The sequence below is a fragment of the Gopherus evgoodei genome, chromosome 2, assembly GCF_007399415.2.
Source record: "Gopherus evgoodei ecotype Sinaloan lineage chromosome 2, rGopEvg1_v1.p, whole genome shotgun sequence".
NCBI lineage: Eukaryota > Metazoa > Chordata > Testudines > Testudinidae > Gopherus > Gopherus evgoodei.
The window spans coordinates 275,363,156-275,383,165 of NC_044323.1; the positions used below are offsets into that span (position 1 = coordinate 275,363,156).

The window sequence follows — 20,010 nt, forward strand, 5'->3', positions numbered from 1 at the left end:
CTTCTTCCTTGTGGCTCAGGGCCAGTCTCTCCCTCACTAACAGCTCCAGATTCCATTCCTCTGCCCTTCTTGATCAGTGCCAGCCCACCCTACCCTCTTGCTAAGGCTCAGCCTCTGCACTGGTCTCTCCCTCACCTCCATTCTAAGCTCAGGATCTCCCCTGGTCTCATCTCTTTCCCCACTCAAGCCCTCTCGTTCCTCCCTTTGTTTTACCTCAGGATCCTCCGACCGTCCAACTGGGCTTAAGCTTCCCCTTTAGCCCAAACTATGCCCTCTTTCTGGTTTGGATTAAAAAATTCCCTCCCCCCACCACTCTTCGGCTCAACCTGCTCCCCTCTCTCCTGCCTTTGATGCAGCATGCTGAAGCTTAACAGAGCAAGAGAAATTATCTCGCTTTGTGTCCAAGTTAAAATGCCTCCCGCCTGCCTGAGTTCCTAGCAGTCATGCGATAACTGCTGGATTTCCTAGGGGAAGACATTGCTTGTAACTCACCAATTTCCTGCACAAACACTTCCTGAGCAAACTGCTGCTTTTATACAGCTGGGGGAAGTGCCAGTGCTGCCTTCTAGTATATGAGCCTGTTAAACCCTCTCCTAGCCAATACTCCCATACACCTGGATGTGGGTCACCTATGGAACAGCCAGGGGTAGCAGCAGCAGCAGCTGGTTATCAGTCAGCTGTCCCTGCTCGGCACGCCTGTGCGTACACCAGCTGCTATTGGTAAGGAGCAATAGACATGTAAGAAATGCGGCGTGCTGGGTACATCTGCTTTCTTCTTCGCTGGTCAAGTAATAAGTGCACCAATAGAGGATGCACCGAGGGTCAGGGTTCCCTATTACAGTCTCCCATGTTTCCATTTCTCTTTAGAAATTCTGCATGTATTCTTGCAGGAGGTAAAGTGGAAGAAGTTAGGTCGTAAGAGCCAGGCGAGAGAGTATTCTTCTTACAATAACATTTGGTATTATAGGATAAAAGGGTGCATTGGTTAGAAAGTACTATAATTTACAGAGTGTCCTAATCAGGATTACTGGAAGATGATTTACTGGGGAATAACAATATACAGGATCATTATACAGCCTCCTGGATAGTTTATCACTTGGAAAGTAATTTGTGGTTCCATTAGTACTTATTGTGTGTCATGCCCAGTTATTGTTATCAGTGGCATAGTTTATTTGGAATTGTACAGAACTATTACAGTAGTAATATTAGGCAATAATGATTTTATATACAGGGATTGTTAATATTTTTCACTAGCATCAGATAGAAATCCATTTAAAAATAACAAATATTTTAAAAAGCTGTTATATACATTTGATAACATTTATCTTTACAGGTAAGATTTTTACAGTAACTCCTTACTAAACGTCGTCCCGGTTAATGTTGTTATGTCGCTGATCTATTAGAGAACATGCTCTTTTAAAGTTGTGCAATGCTCCCTTATAACAAAGCTCCCTGCTTTGTCCACTGCTTTCAGGAAGAGCAGCCCGTTGGAGCTAGCTGGTGGGGGCTTGGAACCAAGGTGGGCCAGCAGCCCCCCATCAGTTCCCCTAAGTTCTGTGTGGCAGCCATCCAGCAGGCTATCAAGTGCAGGGCAGTTCAGGTGTCCCTCCCCCCACTACCCTGTGCTGCTCCTTCCCTCTGCCTTGGAGCTGTTCCTGGGAGCCTCCTGCTTGCTGTGCAGGGCAGAGGGAGGGGTGGGAAGAGGGGTGCTGATATCAGGGTGTCCCCCTTCTCCTGTTCCTGCCCCCCTGTTCCTGTACCTATCTCCACACAGCCTGACAGGGGGGACAGGTCTCAGGACAGAGGGAGCTTGCTGGCAGTAGCTGCTGTCTAAGCTTGCTGATATACATAAAAAGGCAGTGTACTTAAAGTGGGGTCAGCATACTTAAAGGTGCAATGCGTGTCTCACTCACACATACGGTGTGTGTCTCTGTCTCACACACACATGCACCACCCGGCAGTTTGGAAAGTGGAGGGAGTGGTGCGCTATAGTGGGATAGTGTGGGTTCATCATCACATTCAGTTTGCAGCCACTGCTATGATCTATTGTGTCTCCTCCGTCCATTCCTGCTGCCTTGTAGAGTGTGAGGCTACATTAACAACAATGTGTTAACCCTTGAGGGCTCAGCCCACTGTTAGTTCATCATTTAGCAGCAAGGCATTCCCTGGGAAATATCCCACCCTCTGATTCCACCACATCAACCAAGCTTCACTATCATCATTGCTGTATACAGTATTAAATTGTTTGTTTAAAACTTTGTGTGTGTGTATGTGTGTCTGTGTCTTTTGTCTGTTGAAAAAAATTCCCTGGAATCTAAACCCCTCCCCATTTACATTAATTCTTATGGGGAAATTGGATTTGCTTAACATCATTCCTTTTAAACATTTTTCAGGAACATAATTACAACATTAAGTGAGGAGTTACTGTATTTAATATAATTTGTTGATACTTGTCTCAAAACTTGCCATAAACAGTGACGAAAAGACAAAACACTAGATACACCAGTCATTTGGTATTACAAAGCATTTCATGACCGAGTAAACCAAATTATGCTTCCTCCTGTCTGCTAAACTGTGGTTGAGCCTAAAAGTCTATGAATTATTTGTGGAAACATTTTTATAAGAGCTTGGACCTAAATTTTAGAGATTGAAAATAGATTTGCGAAGGGAAGTTGAGAAAATATCTTCAACAGAAAAATGAATCCAAAAGTGGAATAATCACATTTATCCTATTTTTCTTGTATAAATCAGAAATAAAACAAGAACTGTAAAAAACTTATATTTTACAGTGAGGAAAATGTTTGGAAACTTTGTGAATACATCAGAAGCTATGATCAATACCCTTTAGAAGAATTTTATGCTGTTTTCATATCCAATGAGAGAAGGATGGTAAGTTGATGAGTTGTGATATGGAACAAAGGTCAAAACAGATTCACTGTGAAGGAAAGATGGGGGTCCAGGCATATAGGTGGCCTGAGTCTTGTAGCTAACCTGGGCCCCATGGTCAGACAGATACTGGAAAAGATCCTAAAACGTGAGTCTTTTAGTTGTATATGGAAGTCTGGGCCTTGGAGTTGACATTTGGAGAAATATCATCTCCCTGAGGATGGCAGGGATCCCTTTGCTGCTATCAATCAGTTGAGGAGACTGAATGGTCTGTGTGGTCCAAAACAATGTCCCCAACTAAGAGCTCAAAAAGACCAAAAGACAATCTGATAAAAGCTTAATTATTGCATCACAGATATAATGCAAGCCAACTAATTTTATCATTCAGTGAAGACTGACCTGACTTGTATTAGACTGAAATCCTAGATGTTTGTTTAGTTTACCTAAAATTAGCTTCTAACTTGTAATTTTCAGATACCACTCTGGAAGCAGCAGTCAGGATGTGGAGATGAACCTGTAGTTTGGGTAAGACATTCTATTCTATGTAGATCTTTATAGCATGCTCATTTCCCTAGTACCTCTAGCACAGAGGTCAGCAACCTTTCAGAAATGGTGTGCCGAGTCTTCATTTATTCACTCTAATTTAAGGTTTCACATGCTGGTAATACATTAACGTTTTTAGAAGGTGTCTGTCTATAAGTCTATAAACGATTGTTGTATGTAAAGTAAATAGGGTGACCAGATGTCCCGATTTTATTGGGACAGTCCTGATATTTGGGGCTTTTTCTTATATAAGTGCCTATTACCCCCCAACTCCTATCCCAATGTTTCACACTTGCTATCTGGTCACTCTAAAAGTAAACAAGTTTTTAAAAATGTTTAAGAAGGTTCATTTAAAATTAAATTAAACTGCAGATCTTATCAGTTTAGTGCAGTGGTTCTTAACCTGGCGTGCATGCACCCCCTAGGGCAGGGCTGGTGTAAGGATATTTTGCACCTTAGGTGAAACTTCCACCTTGCGCCCTCCCCCTCCACCCCGCCTTGCACATCGGTTCATTGAGGGGCAAATCCCAACAAGCCTTTATAGATTCCAGGGGTCAGCCTGCCCAGGAGCTGCTCCCCAGACCAGGTTCCCCCCTCCCCGCCCCATGAACTCCCCTGGAGGGTGCACAATTCCCCCCCCCCCAAGCCCACCACACCCCGGTGGCCCCCTCCTCGAGTCCACTCACTGGCTTTGCCGGGCTTGGGCCGCTGCAGCAGCTTGGCAGGGAGAAGCCGCCTTCCGAAGGCACCAGAGAGCCGGAGTGTTCTGCTTGCGGCAGCAGCGAGCTCCAGCCATGGAGGAGGCGGTGCAGTGCAGGGGGGCAGGAGCCTTGCAAAGATGGGGGTGCGGCTAGCAGGGATCAGCCGTGTCCCCCCACCCCTCCTGCCCAGGCTGCGGCCCAGCGCCCCCCTGGGACTCCTGCAGGCTGCAGTGGATGTATGCGGGCACCAAGCTCCATGCGCCCCCCGGCATCCCCCTCGCCTAGGGTTACCATATTTCAACAATCAAAAAAGAGGGAAGAAGCCTGCCCTAGCCCCGCCTCCATCCACTCCCTCCCACTTCCCACCCCGACTGCCCCCGTCAGAACCCCCAATCCGCCCCCTACTCCTTGTCCCTTGACTGCCCCCTCCTGGGACCCCTGCCTCTAACTGGCCCCCAAAACTCCATCCTCAACCTAAGTCTCCCTGCTCCTTGTCACCTGACTGCCCCCTCCTGAGACCTCTCCCACCCTAACTGCCCTCTTAGGACCCTACTCCCTACCTGTCCCCTGACTGCCCCAATCCTTATCCATGCCCCTATCCCTAGACAGACCCCCGGGACTCTCTCGGCCCATCCAACCACTCCCTGCCCCCTGAAAGGACCCCCAGAACTCCCGACCCATCCAACCCTCCCCCTGCTCTCTGACTGCCCCCCGGGAGTCCTCTTACCATGCCCATGCCAGTCAGACGCTGGCTCCACATGGAGGCAAAACACGCTGCCAGGCTGCTGTGCGCACAGCCCCTTCCCTGCAGAATGCTGAGGCAGCGGGGTTGGGGAGCTCCGGGAAGGGCAGCTGCGGCGGCTCACACTTCTGGGAGCCACAGAACCTGTGCGTGGTGAGCGGAGAGCTGGGGGTGCGCCAGCCTGGGCTGCAGCCTGGTGCCTCCCCGCCCCCGGGAGGGCTTCTGCAGCGGATGCATGCGGGCAGCTGTCCCCATGCGCCCCCTGGCTCCCCTCTCGCTGCACTCGCACTCTGCAGCTCCCAGGAGCGTGAGCCACTGCTGCTGCCCGTCCCGCGGCAGGCTCAGGGCCCTGCGCCCTGGCGGCTCACACTCCCTGGAGCCGCAGAACCCGAGCGCAGTGGTGGTGGGGGGAAGCTGGGAGGAGCACCCGCCACTGGTCTGGGGTCCCAGCCACCGGCCCCGCTCAGCCTCCTGCCAGCTTGGGGTTCCGTTCACTCAGCCGGCAGTGGACTGAGTGGGGCCGGCGGCTGGGATGCCGGCTAGCAGCCACGTGCCAGGCAAAATCAGCTCGCCTGCCACCTTTGGCACGTGTGCCGTAGGTTGCCGACCCCTGCACTAGCACATTAAGCAATAAGGGGATCAGGCCACAACAAGCTATTAGAATTCTTTGAGGGTGTCAGCAAACATATGGACAAGGGTGATCCAGCGGATATAGTGTACCTTTCAGAAAGCCTTTTTGACAAGGCCTCTCACCAAAGGCTCTTAAGCTAAGTAAGGAATAATTAGATAAGAGGGAATATCCTCTCATGTATCAATAGCTTGGCCACTAAGAATGCTATTTGCTTGGTTTGGCAAATAGTCAAACACTAAATAAAATAAACAGTAAATGGTTAAAAGATAGGAATAAACAGTCAGTTTTCAAGTAGAGAGAGGTAAATGTCACGGTTTCCCCAAGGATCTGTACTGGGACCAGTGTGTTCAACATATTCATAAATTTAAAAACGGTAAACAGTGAAGTGGCAAAGTTTGCAGACAATACAAAATTACGTAAGATAGTTAAGTCCAAAGCTGACCATGAAGAGTTACAAAAGAATCTCACAAAACTGGGTGATAGGCAAGAAAATATCAGATGAAATTCAGCATTAATAAATGCAAAGTAATGGCACTAGAAAAATGAATCTCAACTATACAAACAAAACAATGGGGTCTAAATTAGCTATTACCAGGCATATCAGGAAAGAGATATTGGAATCATTGCGGATAGTTCTCTGAAAACATCTGCTCAATGTGCAGCATCAGTCTAAAAAAGCTAACAGAATGGTAGGAACCATTAAAAATAAGATAAATAATAAAACAGAAAATATCACAGTGCTACTATATGAATCTGATATACTCACACTTTGAATACTGTGTGTGGTTCTGGCTGCCCTATCTGAAAAAAATATATATTAGAATTGGAAGATGTACAGAGAAGGGCAACAAAAATGATTAGGGATATGAACCAGCTTCCAAACGAGGAGAGAGTAAAAATACTGGGACTGTTTGGCTTAGATAAGAGATGACTAAGGGCAGATATGATAGAGGTAAAAAATGTATCAGGAACTGTGTAGAGAAAGTGAATAAGATTATTTACCCCTTCACATAACATATGAACAAGAGTCACTGGATGAAATTAATAGTCAGCAGGTTTAAAACAAATATAAGGAAGTACTACTTCACACAATACACAGGCAACCTGTGGAACTCATTACCAGGGCATGTTGTGAACGCTAAAATTATAACTGGGATAAAAAAAGAATAAGATAAATTCACTGAGGATAGGTCCATCAATGCTTTTAGTCAAGATGGTCAGGGATGCAACCCCATGCTCTGCGTGTCCCTATCCCTCTGACTGCCAGAAGCTGGGACTAGATGACTGGGGATGGATCACTCTATGATTTGTCCTGTTCTGTTCACTCCATTTGAAGCATCTGGCAGCAGCCACTGTCAGAAGCCAGGATACTGGATTAAATGGACCATTGGTTTGATCCAGCATGTTCGTTCTTAGAAAAGCACACATGAGATGTTGTTAAGAACCTAAGGCCAGGTCTACACTACAGACTTGTATTGATTTAACTACATCACTCAGGAGTGTGAAAAATCACGTCTGAGTGACATAGTTATATCGACCTAACCCCTGGTGTAAATAGCGCTATGTCAGCGAGTGAGCTTCTCCCGTTGACATAGCTACGGCCTCTCACTGAGGTGGATTAACTACGCCGACGGGATTCTCTCATTGGCATAGGAGTATCTTCACTTAAGCACTCTAGCTGTGCAGCTGCGCCAATGCAGCATTTTACCACAAGATATACTGAGGCCAAGAGCCTAGTTGGATCCAAAAAAGTGTAGATATTTACATGGATAATGAAAATATCAACATATATAGTACATGGGATAGAAAAACATGAGGGTTATACAGCTTCCTGTGTCAGGGCATATGCCCTGTGGGATGGTATTAAGGGAAAATTTCCTTTTTGGACATAATTATCACTGAACTTTTCTCTGAATTGTCCAGTACTGGAGCATTAGTCCAATTTTGGTGCAGCAATCTTATATTCTAGTAAGTGAAGGTTAAGATGCACTTTCAGTATAAATGCCCTATTCAGGTACCTATAACTTAATTTTTTAAAAAAAAACTGGCACATGCCATCTCCAACTGGGAGTGAATTGTTTGGGAAAATCAGAAAAAACCTGTCTGAGCCATTTTAATTATATCATTGCAAGACCCCTTCTCCACCCTGCCCCCCAATTGTAACTCAAAAATAACTTAGTTTAAAAACAAACCAACTTTACAAATAATTAGTTTTGAATGAGATCTAAGTGGTATGAGGAGGAAGGCAGAAAAGGGACAGAGAAGGCCATTACAGATTTTAAGTGTTTCCCATCAAAATGTATTGAATTCAAAAAATTTTGGTAGACAATGCAACTAGAAATGCAAACTTGCATAAGCTATAGCTGGTTTCCCTGTTCTCATTGTCACTATTCCATCCCTTTTAAATTTTGTTGTTTCACACAGCTCCAGTTCCAATACGTGTATTAGTATTACAAAATAATTTGCCTAATTTTTTTTTCAATTTCTTGCTCTAAACAGCTAGCCTTGTTTAGCACTGAAAATGTCATAAGAAATCTCCTCAAACTCTTTCCATAAGTGGATTTTGTATTCACTTTACTAGGTTACAGTTAATTGTGATTAACTGTACAAAATGAGTAATCAAACACAGCATTAAAATTAGCTGCTAATCACTTCACAAAGAGGCAAGTTGTCCTCTTTTATCTGTGCCAGCTTTTGGTTGGGATTGAAATGAATACAAAGGACATGTTATCCAATTCAAATATTTTATTGTATTAAGATGTAGAAATTAAGGAGATATCTATATTATTTTATATGGTTCCCTGGTTGAGATTCTGTCTGACTGCCTAGAGTTAAATCGAACTGGGCAGGGAGGTGTTAGGTGGCAGCAAACAGGAAATGAAACTGACCAAGATAAGGTATCTCTAGAGAGAATACCAAAGGACCTTAACAGAAGGAATGGGTGAGCTATTTATTGAAAATTCCTTACCTGCTTGTGACCAGAAACGTGACAGTCCTGCTTTTTCAAGGCCAGAGACCAAGAGCAAAAGAACACTAAGGTCCAGATCCTCGAAGGTATTTAGTGTTCTAATTCCCACTGAAATCAGTGAATCTGGGCCTAAGCAATTACAACCCCTAGCCTAGAGAAAAGGAGAGTGGGGAGGAGCAGGCAGCAGCTGCTTGGGGAGACAAAACTTATTTTGGTGGTGTATTCAACAGGTCTCTGGAACTAAGGCAGAGGCTCTTCAGGCTGTGCCTGAGACAGCTCTGCAGGCTAAGTTTGAGAGGGGTGATGACTTGCAGGCAAACTTTGGGTGTGCAGGACTGATAGGTTTAAATTTTTTCTCCCTGTGTGCTGTGTACCTTTGGGTGAATGGACACAAGCTGTTTGGAGTCACTTTAATCAGCCCTGGGTCACAGGTATACAAAGAGGAGTGGCTTGCTGGTTCCAGTTGCAGTTGTCTCTGTCCTGTTGTTACAGCTGAAAACAAGCAGGCTGCTATCCTGGGATCCAGTCAGAGTGGTAGAATTGAGGGCCAGAAAGAGGTGAAGGTAATGAAACGTGCAGCCTCTCATGAGTGCAACTCAGGTGAAAAGAGGGTATAAAGCACTGTTTGCCCTGTACCTCTGGCAGGATGGTGAAAGTAGATGGCATTTCACCCTGGTAATCCAGGCTAAAGTGGGATTCCACTTGGAAAGAGTATCCGCTGGATAGACTAGGGGAGAGATCACAGTTGCAGCTCATCTCTGCGCCATCATTTATGGGTTATGATTTGGGGGTGATTTCTGTCCCCTTTTCCTAATATCTCTGAGGTTTCTCTATGACCATTTACAACTGTCTAGTTAACTATCAATGACCTTTACTCCTAGGATTACCATGTTATTTTACTTCATGTTGCAAGTGGAGACCAGAACTTCATTTATGATCTTGACTCAGTGTTGCCATTTCCATGTCCATTTGACACTTACATTGAGGAGTCTTTTAAATCAGATGATATTCTTCTTCCAGGATTTAGAAGGTGAGAAAATTAAAACAAATGTGATACAGAATATTTTACAAAAGCCAAGCCCCAACAATTGATTCAGTTGATATTTTTCTTGGTATGCGTAGTCACCTACGTATAATCTGTTACTGTGCAGGAAATTAAACACACCACACTGCTCTTCTAATGAATGATCCTGACCTTAAAGGTACAATCATTCATCCATCAATAAAACTTTCTATTTCCTTGCATTGCTTCCTGTTAGTCATTCAGCTACTTGACACTATTAATATACCACTAAACTATATGAATTTGATTTAAAGGGCAGGAACAGGCTCTGGGTTAGTAATGTCTAATGCAGTATTACATCACTCCATCACTTAGTACGTTCTTGAATTATATGTTTGTTTAGAAAAATCAGACTGATTCAAGCAGATTTGTATCTGAAGACATTTGCTTCTGACCGATCTCACATGAAAGATGCCAGTGGACACTGGCAGAAGCCTCCTCCTTCCTACCCTTGCATTGAAACTGCAGGTAAATAGCATGCCACACCCAAAACAAAAAAAATCCAGTTCCTTTTGAGTCGAGGAAATGAAACAAAATAAAGCCAAAGATATTTATGCTTCTATAATATACTGTGAAAGCACTGCCACCTTTCCTTTCAAGACAAAGTGCTTTATTATTTCATCAGAAAAAAATATGAACTCGCATTTTGCATGTACCTATGGGATTATATAATCAAAACTGTTTCTGGCATTTATCAAAAATTAACTAGCATCACAACATCTTGTGTGAGGTGGGCAAGTAAGCATTAATGTCCCCTCATTAGGAACTGATGCAGAGAGGATAAAGTGACCTTGTTCACAGTCACAGAGTGATTCTCTGATAGATTTGGGATTGGAATTTCGGAATTCCTGGGTCTCAGACTTGTATTCAGATTGTGCCTCTCATATGCAAGTCAGTCTTCACAAGAAGAAAGTAAATGTCCATGTGATCCACAGGGCTGAGTTAAGATAACCCAGGACTGTAGGCACATCCCACATGTTGGCCCCATGCTGTGGCCATGCCTCTCCTTGGGGTGGCACAGGTATCAGAGTTAAGAAGAATGGGACAGTTCACACCTCTCAGAACTAATGTTTTAGGTTTGTCTGACAACCAGACGGGCTTCAGTTACACTCGGGTCACATTTTCAAGCTTTTCCTTACATGCGGGATAGAAACATAATTTAAAAAGAGAACCAAGGTTCTGACCTCATCATGGGACTCCAGGAGCTGGGGCTTTGTGAATAAGCCTATAGTGCCTACACTTTAATTTGGCCCTGGGGCTCAAAAAGGACGGTGGGTGTTTTTTTGTTTTTAAAAGATCATTCAGGCCCCAATTCAGGAAAGCACTTAAGCATGTGCAGATAGATGTTCATCCCTAGTCAGAATGGCACTTAAGCACATGCTTAAGTCCCACTGTCTCCCATGGGGCTTGGCATTTAAGCATGTACTTATCTTGAGTAGGAATGCTTTCTTGAATCGTGTCCCATCAGGCTTGATCCTACAGGCTGCTGAGCCCTCTGGCCCCACTCCAGTGAAGCACTTACGCACATGCTTAACATTAAGCACATGAGTAGCCCTGTTGCAGTCAGTGGGATTACTCATCTGTTTAAAGTTAAGCACATGCTTAAGTAATTTGGTCCTGAACATTCTTACCCTGATCAAGTAAACACTTGATATTTTTCCTTTTTTGTTTTGTTTCCATTCCCTTCCTCTCTTCTTAAGTATGTGCTATCCTGATACTTTCTTCTTTCCTTTCCTTGTTCAGCCAGGTTCAGTTTCTTCTCCAGCCTTATTCCTTCATTCTCTTGAGATTTTCATATACATAGATGTATTTGTACCTCAACAGCTACCTAAGGTTCTTAAGCTTGACTTCAGTGGAACTACTCATGTGCTTAAAGTTAGGGACATGCCTAACTACCTTGCTGAAGAGAGGCCACAGTCACCAGTGATTCAACCCTAAAGTCAGTGTGACTCCTGTAAATCACTAAAGTTCCACACATAATTTGTTAGAGTTCACTGTTGCTCAAAGTTTGCACTTAGACAATGGAAGTGGGACAAGAAACTGAATTCCTTTGCTACTAGTCAATCAGTAGGTGGCACTCTTCCCTCAGTCAGTAGTGAACTAATATTTCAGCACTGTGTTACAGGGGAACTGTTCTACAGGAGGGGTCTTTTTCCCCCCAAATGGGATAGAAAACTGAGGGGTTTGACTTCCTGTGATCAGTAAAGAGCTTATGGGCGTTCGCCCCAGTGTCCTGACCAAATTCCAGTTCAGGTAACTACATTCTCCATGCAGCTTCATTCAATTAGATATGGTATTTCACTTTCTTCATTAAATTGCTAACACATTTCACTCTAGCATTTACTGCATTTCAGTGGTTGGCAAAGTGGTTCCTGCTTATTGTTTTATATCAGTTTATTTATAAGGCACCATACCTGTTTTTCTACTTTTGTATTAGTACATTCTTTTTCATAATTTAGAGTAGTTAATTTCCTTACGGCTAGTAAAAAGATAATTACAAAGTCACAGAGAAGATCTTTTTATATTAGTACTGTCTGCTGCATGCTCTATATTTTCCCTTAGGATGTTACTAAAGTGAGCACCTTATATCTTTTAAAATACATTTAAAAGATTGATACATTTCTAAATATATCAGTATTTCTAAAGCACTTATCACCATAATATCTAGGAATTATTTACATGTTATTAAAGATGAAGATCAACATAGTCTTGCTGCTCTGCTCCTACAAAATATTTGTATTTTTCAATATTAATTACATTACAGCTCCTTTCATTTTGAAGGATTCAAAAGCTTTTATAAAACTTGAAAAAGACAGGAATTTGTTTTTTCTGGTACTGAAATGTTTCCACTTTAACTGCTTAATGGCTCATAGCACTTCAGAACAGGAAGTGACAAAGAATGTCAAATGGAAATGACGGTGGAAATGTAGATACAGTTATCCAGTTTGACTAGACCAGGATACTGGGACTACCACCACCACTTTTATGGAAAATGGCATGGGATTTTTAATGATCCCAGGTGGTCAGGAGTTCTTTTCCATCTCCTCTTAATAGTGGCACAGTGCCTTTACCTAATGAAAAAAGAACAGGAGTACTTGTGGCATCTTAGAGACTAACAAATTTATTTGAGCATAAGCTTTTGTGGGCTACAGCCCTCTTCATCAGATGCATAGAATGGAACATATAGTAAGAAGATATATATAATACATACAGAGAACAGGAAAAGAGAGTTGGTATGGCAACTTCCACAGGAGGCTAATTAATTAAGATGAGCTATTATCAGCAAGAGGAAAAAAAAACTTTTGTAGTGATAATTAAGATGGCCTATTCCAGACAGTTGACAAGAAGGTGTGAGGATACTTAACATGGGGAAATAGATTCAATTTGTGTAATGACCCAGCCACTCCCAGTCTCTATTCAAGCCCAAGTTGAGGGTACAGTATCTAGTTTACCTAATGAGACATTGGTTCAATAATGACTCATAAGGCAGAGGACTGCCTACAGCCATTACCAATATGACTTCCTGTACCATTTGCAAGATTGTCAACTTTAATGATTTTATCACAAGCCTCATGATATTTCCGTTACAGCCCCAGCTTAATTAATTAAAGTTGGAATCAGGAGATTGTATGAGAATCTCACCTTCAATTTTTAAAAATTAAAGTTTCTAATCCTGATCGTTACCTAACTGCAGATTCTCTTCTTCTGCTGCTCTGATCATGTCTCCAGAGCCTCCCTTTTCTTGAATCTCAGTACTTGGCTTCCAATAGTCTATATGCTGCACAGTCAAACTTCCCACTTTCAAAGTGTAACTTTTGGGTGGACTAGAGTTTACTTCACTGCCTTTCTCCTAATGCCTAAAAACAACTGCCATAGAAAAAGCACATGGAGACCCAGAATTCAGTCATTGAGGATTTTCAACAAGGATTGCTCAGGGTCGACCTCCCAACAATCAAGTCCAAAAGAAAAAAAGGAGTGAATTTAATTCTTAAGTATCAAATTTATAAAATCTTATTATAAAGAAACATAATAATAACTTAATTTCTACAACATAACATGGTTATTTTAAAATCCACATCCATTAGTTTCACAGTTATACATAAATAAAGCAAACACATCTAAACAGACCAGTCCCCACAGAAATACAGTGAGAAGAAACTCAGAGTTCCCAGAATCTTAGGTTGAGTTCACCTGTCTCAGTTATAGTCTTTGATCATCAAAATTTATACAGTCTGCCATGTCAAAATTAACATCTTCCCTCCACTTGCTTGTAGAAGTGTTCAAATAGAATCCATGCACATTCTTCCTCCTCCTCTGCTGAAATCACTCAGGTAGGTATATAGATTTTAAAATAAATCCATTAAAAGAAAAATACAAAACTGAGAATAGCAAAATATAAATGTATCAGAGGGGTAGCCGTGTTAGTCTGGATCTGTAAAAGCAGCAAAGAGTCCTGTGGCACCTTATAGACTAACAGACGTTTTGGAGCATGAGCTTTCGTGGGTGAATACCCACTTCGTCAGATGCATGTCAAAATATAAATGACTCTTTACTCATGATCACATTTAAATAAGAGAAAAATAGGTCCATCGTAGTAGTTGAGAGAATTTAAATAAAAAAAAAGTTTGGCTAAAATCAAGCAATATTCCAAGCATACAATTAAAATGAAGGAAATTAGTTTTCCCTCTCAATTTTCCTCTCTTTAATTAACCCTGCCAGGGCTTCCCTGTTGGAGAGTTAAAAATATCACTAACCTAAATGCTCCACAGATAGGAGCAGAAAGCAGGCTGTTTTACTCTGTGGCTCAGCTACATCAATCCTATTGAGCATATCCAAAACTATCACACCCAATTCCAGAAACTTCTGAGTGTTGAGTGCTAATTGTACATCTGCCTAGCAATGACTCATTCCTACCCACTCCCCATAGATCCCTTAACGAGATATCCCTATGAAGCACGTGGGTTACAAAAACACCCAACATCTCCTTTATAGCCCACGTCTAGGCTCCTTGGAAAATCACAGTCTGTCTTTTCTCTGTAACTAGTATAAGGATGTACAGCACTTTGCATCCAATGCCTGTAAATACCTGAAATAGCTCTAGCATGGGATTGCTAAATCTGGAATAAGATCTTTAGTTCTGGTTCAGCTGAATCATTGCAGTCTACCCACTATGGACAGAAACCACAGGCACTGCAGCTGTATCAGTTACTAACTCCATCCCACAGTGCATGGCCTAGTATTTGGAAACTATCCATAAGCCCCTGCTCATAGCAAGAGTGTTAGGCATAATGGACAACGTACCTTAAGAGTCCCAGAATGCCTGGGCATGGCTGCAGTAATAAAATATGTTGTGCATGGCTCTACTAAAATGGTTCTGTCAGAAGAAGTGTTGCTGTGTGGTTAGGCAGAAAAAAGCTAATCAAAGAGCCATTTCATTTAATCAGTGTCTCGGCAACAGTTTCCATCTTTAGGGCCTGGTCCTGCTCCTAAATAGGATTGGGTCCAGAACGTAAACACAATTTGTCTTTTCTCACCCCTGCTTTCTTCTATGCCACCCCCGATGCCTGGAAGAGCCTTTCTACTTGCTCTCACTCCAGTCCCTTCTGAAAAACCACCTGGGTTGTCAGCAATAACATCTGCACTCTGTTCTTATGTGTTAGCTCTCCTGTTCCACTTTAGGCCTTAGAACCTCAGATGAAGGACTTTGTCTGGATTATGATGATATCTTTTGCCCAGCAGTTTTTTTAAAGTTGTACGGCACTGTAAACTTATGGCACAATATAGATTTAAAACAAATAGCTCTAATAATGAGAAAGAGGAAATTTTATCAGAATGCAGGGCTTCCTTGTTAATAAAAATAATTGAGAGGCCTGATTGCATATCTTGCAAATGGCATATCTTGCAATGCAAAGAAAACCAGCAGTCATGGAGCTTCAGTGCCATCTATTGACTAATCCATGAAACAGTGTTGATCACTGTTGACTTGGAAGTTCTGTCCTGCTTTTTAAAAGAAAAAAAATTCCTTAATTAAAATTGTTTGTTTTTATAGACCTTGCTGGTCAGCTAAGTTTAGGAGAGTCTTTTTACTCCCCTAAAAGATTATATGGTAGCACCCTTTCACGTTGCTTACAGCTGCACCTGTGTTCCCTTGTTTAAAAATACTTTCTCTCTCCCGTCTCCCATCACTCTCTTCCTCTTCACCCCCAAAGTTTGTAACTCAACTTCTAAAATGTCCCTCTGGGCTTCTTTATCATGTAAGGAACACTTTTTAAATAATTATTTTGCTGTCACTACGCACAGACCCTATAATAGGCTGGAATGAAAAGTGGAGTTGGAGGAGGGGCTATGGGAACTGTGATTAGAGGATTCAAGGGGCTGTTACACGTTGTGTAAGACATCCATACCAGACTGAATGAACCTGATCTTATCTGATCTTGGAAATTAAAGAGTCCCAGGCCTGGCTAGTACTTGGATGGAGACAAACTGCGAATCCCAGTTGCCATAGGCAGTACATAGTGCGTGCAGAGGGGCGGAAGCTGATATTCTAGCCTAGAGACTGAATAGTACCTGAATGGGTTGGATTATGGGTGGGCTGCAGCCCTACCTTGCCGTTGAGTGGTTTCTGTCCTCCCTAAATCCCTTGTGCACTGCACCAGTATAAGCCTAATTACTTGGGCTTTATGCAGCTGAAGTGAATTTTACCCTATATACTGTACTTGTAGATCTGTCAGTTAAACAACAGTAGGCTTTGGCTCTGACATATCTAAATAATCCATGTTTTAAAAAAGCATAGCAGTAGGGCACTACACTAAATACACTAGGGCTATGTCTATGCTACAGCGGCAGATAGCACCATAGTGTAGATACTACCGACAGTGACAGAAGGGATTTTTGTGTCATAGACTTTAAAGACAGAAGGGACCATTGTGACTATCCTGCACACTGCAGACCACAGAACCTCACCCAGCCACTCCTGTAATAGACCCCTAACCTCTGGCTGGGTTACTGAAGTTCTCAAATCATGATTTAAAGATGTCAAGTTATAGAGAATTCACCATTTACACTAGTTTAAACCCGCGAGTGACCCATGCGCCAATTCTGCAGAGGAAGGCGAAAAACCCCTAGTGTCTCTGCCAATCTGACCTGGAGAAAATTCCTTCCTGACCCCAAATATGGCGATGAATTAGATCCTAAGCTTGTGGGCAAGACCACCAAAGAGACACCTGGGGAAGAATTATCTGGAGTAACTCAGACCCCTCTCCATCTAGTGTCCCATCACCAGTCATAGGAGATATTTGCTGCTAGCTGTCACAGATCAGGTACATGCCATTGTAGGCAGTCTCATCGAACTACCACTCCATAAAATTATCAAGCTCAGTCTTGAAGCCAGTTAGGTTTTTTGCCTCCATTTCTCCTGTTGGAAGGCTGTTCCACAGCTTTTTAACTAGTTCCTTATCCACCTTTCACAATCCCCAGTCTTCTCAAATTTTACAAATAATTTTGCATGTGGAAATGTATCAAATGCCTTACTGAAATCTAGGTAGATTAGATCTACTGCATTTCTTTTGTGTAAAAAAACCAGTTATCTTCTCAAAAAAGGAGATCAGGTTAGTCTGGCATGGTGTACCTTTTGTAAAACCATGTTGTATTTTATTCCAATTACTGTTCACCTCTATGTGCGTAACTACTTTCTCTTTCAAAAATTTTTCCAAGGCCTTGCACACAATTGAGGTCAAGCTAACAGGCCAGTAGTTTCCCAGATCACTTTTATTTCCTGTCTTAAAAATAGGAACTATATTTGCAATTCTCAAGTCATAGGGTACGACCCCTGAGTTTACAGGTTCATTAAAAATCCTTGCTATTGGACTGGCAATTTCATGTGCCAGTTCCTTTAATATTCTTGGATGGAGATTATCTGGAGCCCCCAATTTAATCCCATTAAGATGTTTGAGTTTGACTTACACGTCAGATGTGGTAATTTCTACCTCCGTATCCTTGTTACCATTTGCCACCTTGCCACTGCCTCTAAGCTCTTCATTAGCCTTATTAAAAACTAAGGTAAAGTATTTGTATAGGTGTTGGGCCATGCCTAGATTATCTTTAATCTCCAACCCATGCTCAGTGTTTAGCAGTCTCACTTCTTCTTTCCTTGTTTTCTTTTTATTGATATGGCTATAGAACTATTGGTTTTGATTCCCTCTGCAATGTCCAACTCTACTTGACTTTTGGCAGTTCTCATTTTATCCCTTTATCACTTTCTAACCTCCAAGAGGTAGCGTTCCTTGCTGATCCGATCCACCTTCCATTCCTTGTAGGCTTTCTGCTTTGAGATGCTTGCTCATCTAGGTTGGTCTGCAACCTTTCCCTATGATTTTTTCCCCCTTGCTTGGGATGCAGACTTCGGATAGTTTCTGCAACTTTGACTTAAAGTAATTTCAAGCCTACTCCACATTCACATCCTTGAGTTCTTTGGTCCAGTCCACTTCTCTAACTAATTCCCTTAATTTTTTAAAGTTTGCCCTTTTGAAATCAAGGACCCTATCTGCAGATCTATTTTTGTTTATCCTTCCATTTAGTGTAAACTGAATTGGCTCATGATGACTCAAACCAAGCTTGTCCCCTACAACCAGTTCTTCTGTGAGGTCCTCACTACTCACCAGTACCAAATCTAAAATGGAATCACTTCTTGTTGGTTCAGCGACTGTTTGGTTAAGAAATCTGTCACATATCACATCCAGGAAAATCTGGGCCCTACTATTATTAGTATCTTACAATTTGCAGAATTCCCTCTGAATAGCGTTTTCCCTATTCAATGGCTTTTCATGAGAGGGAAGAAGCTCTTGACATGAGCTCTTTGCTGGTATGTATGTGTATATTAATCTCTACATCAAAACAGGTTTCTGTCTGCATTTGATTGACCAATAATGTTCATGCATTCCTGTGCTAAATAGATGCCTTATCTAGGACTCTAATATTCTCTATTTGTGCTCCGTATCTAGATTCCAAGATGAACCTGGATGATTTTATCAGTATGAATCCCCAGGTGGGATGGGGCTCAGTATTTCTGCTACCTGACTTTGTGGATCGGTACGGCAGGCAGAGCTGATTTCAAGTTCACTTTGAAAGGACAGTGATGTAAACAAAGGACAAATCAGCTCATCAGCTTCCCTTTTTTGTTTTGTTGTGGTTGCCCTTGTCATTCTATTTATAAATTGGTTTTGTTCTATGAAATGTATTGGTTTGTCAAATACAAGAATTGAACAAAAATGCAATGAACTGAATAAAATACTTTATTTTGACTATATAACAAGAGTTAAAACTTATTTTACGGATCAGACTAATTCTACAGCGTCTGTATTGACCTACTACATTTAAACTTCAATCTGTCAGATGAGATTACTGGACCCCAGTCCTGCAGCTACATCCTTACAGATAGAAGCTTTTGTCTGTGTGGAGCCCATTGACTTCAATGAGAGTCTGAGCAATGTAAGGATCTGCCTGCATGGATCCAACTGCAGGATCAAGGCCTTAGATATGAGTACATTCAATATTTTCTTCAGAATATACAAAGTTTAAAAAAATCAACTTGGAAATACACCCCAACGATTTTCCTCACTCATCAGTCCGAAACAGATGTTTAGTTCCATATAGAGAATGATGGATATTAGAGATGATCCCTGTTAACCGTTACAGAATAAATAATCTGCCTATTCCTGTAGCTCTTATAAAAATGTCACTCTGTTGAGATAAAGGGCAAGGAACATTTTCATTCAGCATAATACTTATTTGAAGTCTGACAGCATTTCATCAACATTTCCAGAATGTATGCTGTTAGAATGCCAAAATTTAGGGCTAGAGTGAGCCTTTGCTCAATGTTCTAAATACAGTGCTGGCCTGTGAGGCCAGGGAAAGAACTGCATGCATCTCTCAGGGCTTGTCTACACTACCTGCCAGATCAGGGGGCAGCAATCGATCCAGCGGGGTCAATTTATCACGTCTAGTCTAGTATAGACGTGATAAATCGACCACTGAGCACTCTCCCACCGACTCTGGTACTTCACCAGAATGAGGAGCACAAGTGGAGTCGACGGGAGACCATCAGCTGCCCACTTACCGCAGTGAAGACACCGCAGTAAGTAGATCTAAGTATGTCGACTTCAGCTATGCTATTCACGTAGCTGAAGTTGCATAACTTAGATCGACCCTGCGCGGTAGTGTAGACAAGCCCTCAGTTTCGTCCCTGCTCAACCCATGTTTCCTGGGTGCAGTAATTTATGGCGGTTCTTTGACTGCACCACACACACCAGCAGAGGGTCAAAGTCAACACTCCATTCACTCCCTGCTCCTCTCCACCCTATCCCTACCAGCTTGTTTGCAGTGGAGTAAAGGTTGTATGAGACCTGCTGTTCCTATCACATGTGGAGCTGAAATGTAGGTGACCACAGGCATCTTACTCCCCTGCATGGCCATATTTGA

The 20,010-nt window shown here is 42.4% G+C and overlaps 1 protein-coding gene across 2 annotated transcripts; it reads left to right on the top strand.

The window, feature by feature from the left end:
* Nucleotides 1-485: 485 nt before the first annotated feature.
* WDYHV1 (WDYHV motif containing 1) lies at nucleotides 486-18,828 on the top strand. 2 transcript variants are annotated; one of them, XM_030553784.1, is made up of 7 exons: nucleotides 486-720; nucleotides 2,790-2,889; nucleotides 3,361-3,411; nucleotides 8,486-8,557; nucleotides 9,353-9,501; nucleotides 9,878-10,002; nucleotides 18,534-18,828. In XM_030553784.1, exons 1-7 carry the CDS (start codon nucleotides 632-634, stop codon nucleotides 18,638-18,640), a joined length of 693 nt encoding a protein of 230 aa, XP_030409644.1. In that variant the 5' UTR covers nucleotides 486-631; the 3' UTR covers nucleotides 18,641-18,828. The 2 variants fall into 2 exon arrangements, with proteins under 2 accessions (XP_030409644.1, XP_030409645.1); XM_030553785.1 differs by lacking the exon at nucleotides 8,486-8,557.
* The last annotated feature ends 1,182 nt before the right edge of the window (nucleotides 18,829-20,010 follow it).

Coding starts and splice junctions, on each gene's coding strand:
- WDYHV1 (XM_030553784.1), top strand. CDS start 632: ATGGAACAGCCAGGGGTAGCAGCAGCAGCAGCTGGTTATCAGTCAGCT. Junction 2,890..3,360: donor TATCCAATGAGAGAAGGATG/GTAAGTTGATGA, acceptor TGTAATTTTCAG/ATACCACTCTGGAAGCAGCA. Junction 8,558..9,352: donor TAAGGTCCAGATCCTCGAAG/GTATTTAGTGTT, acceptor CTTTACTCCTAG/GATTACCATGTTATTTTACT.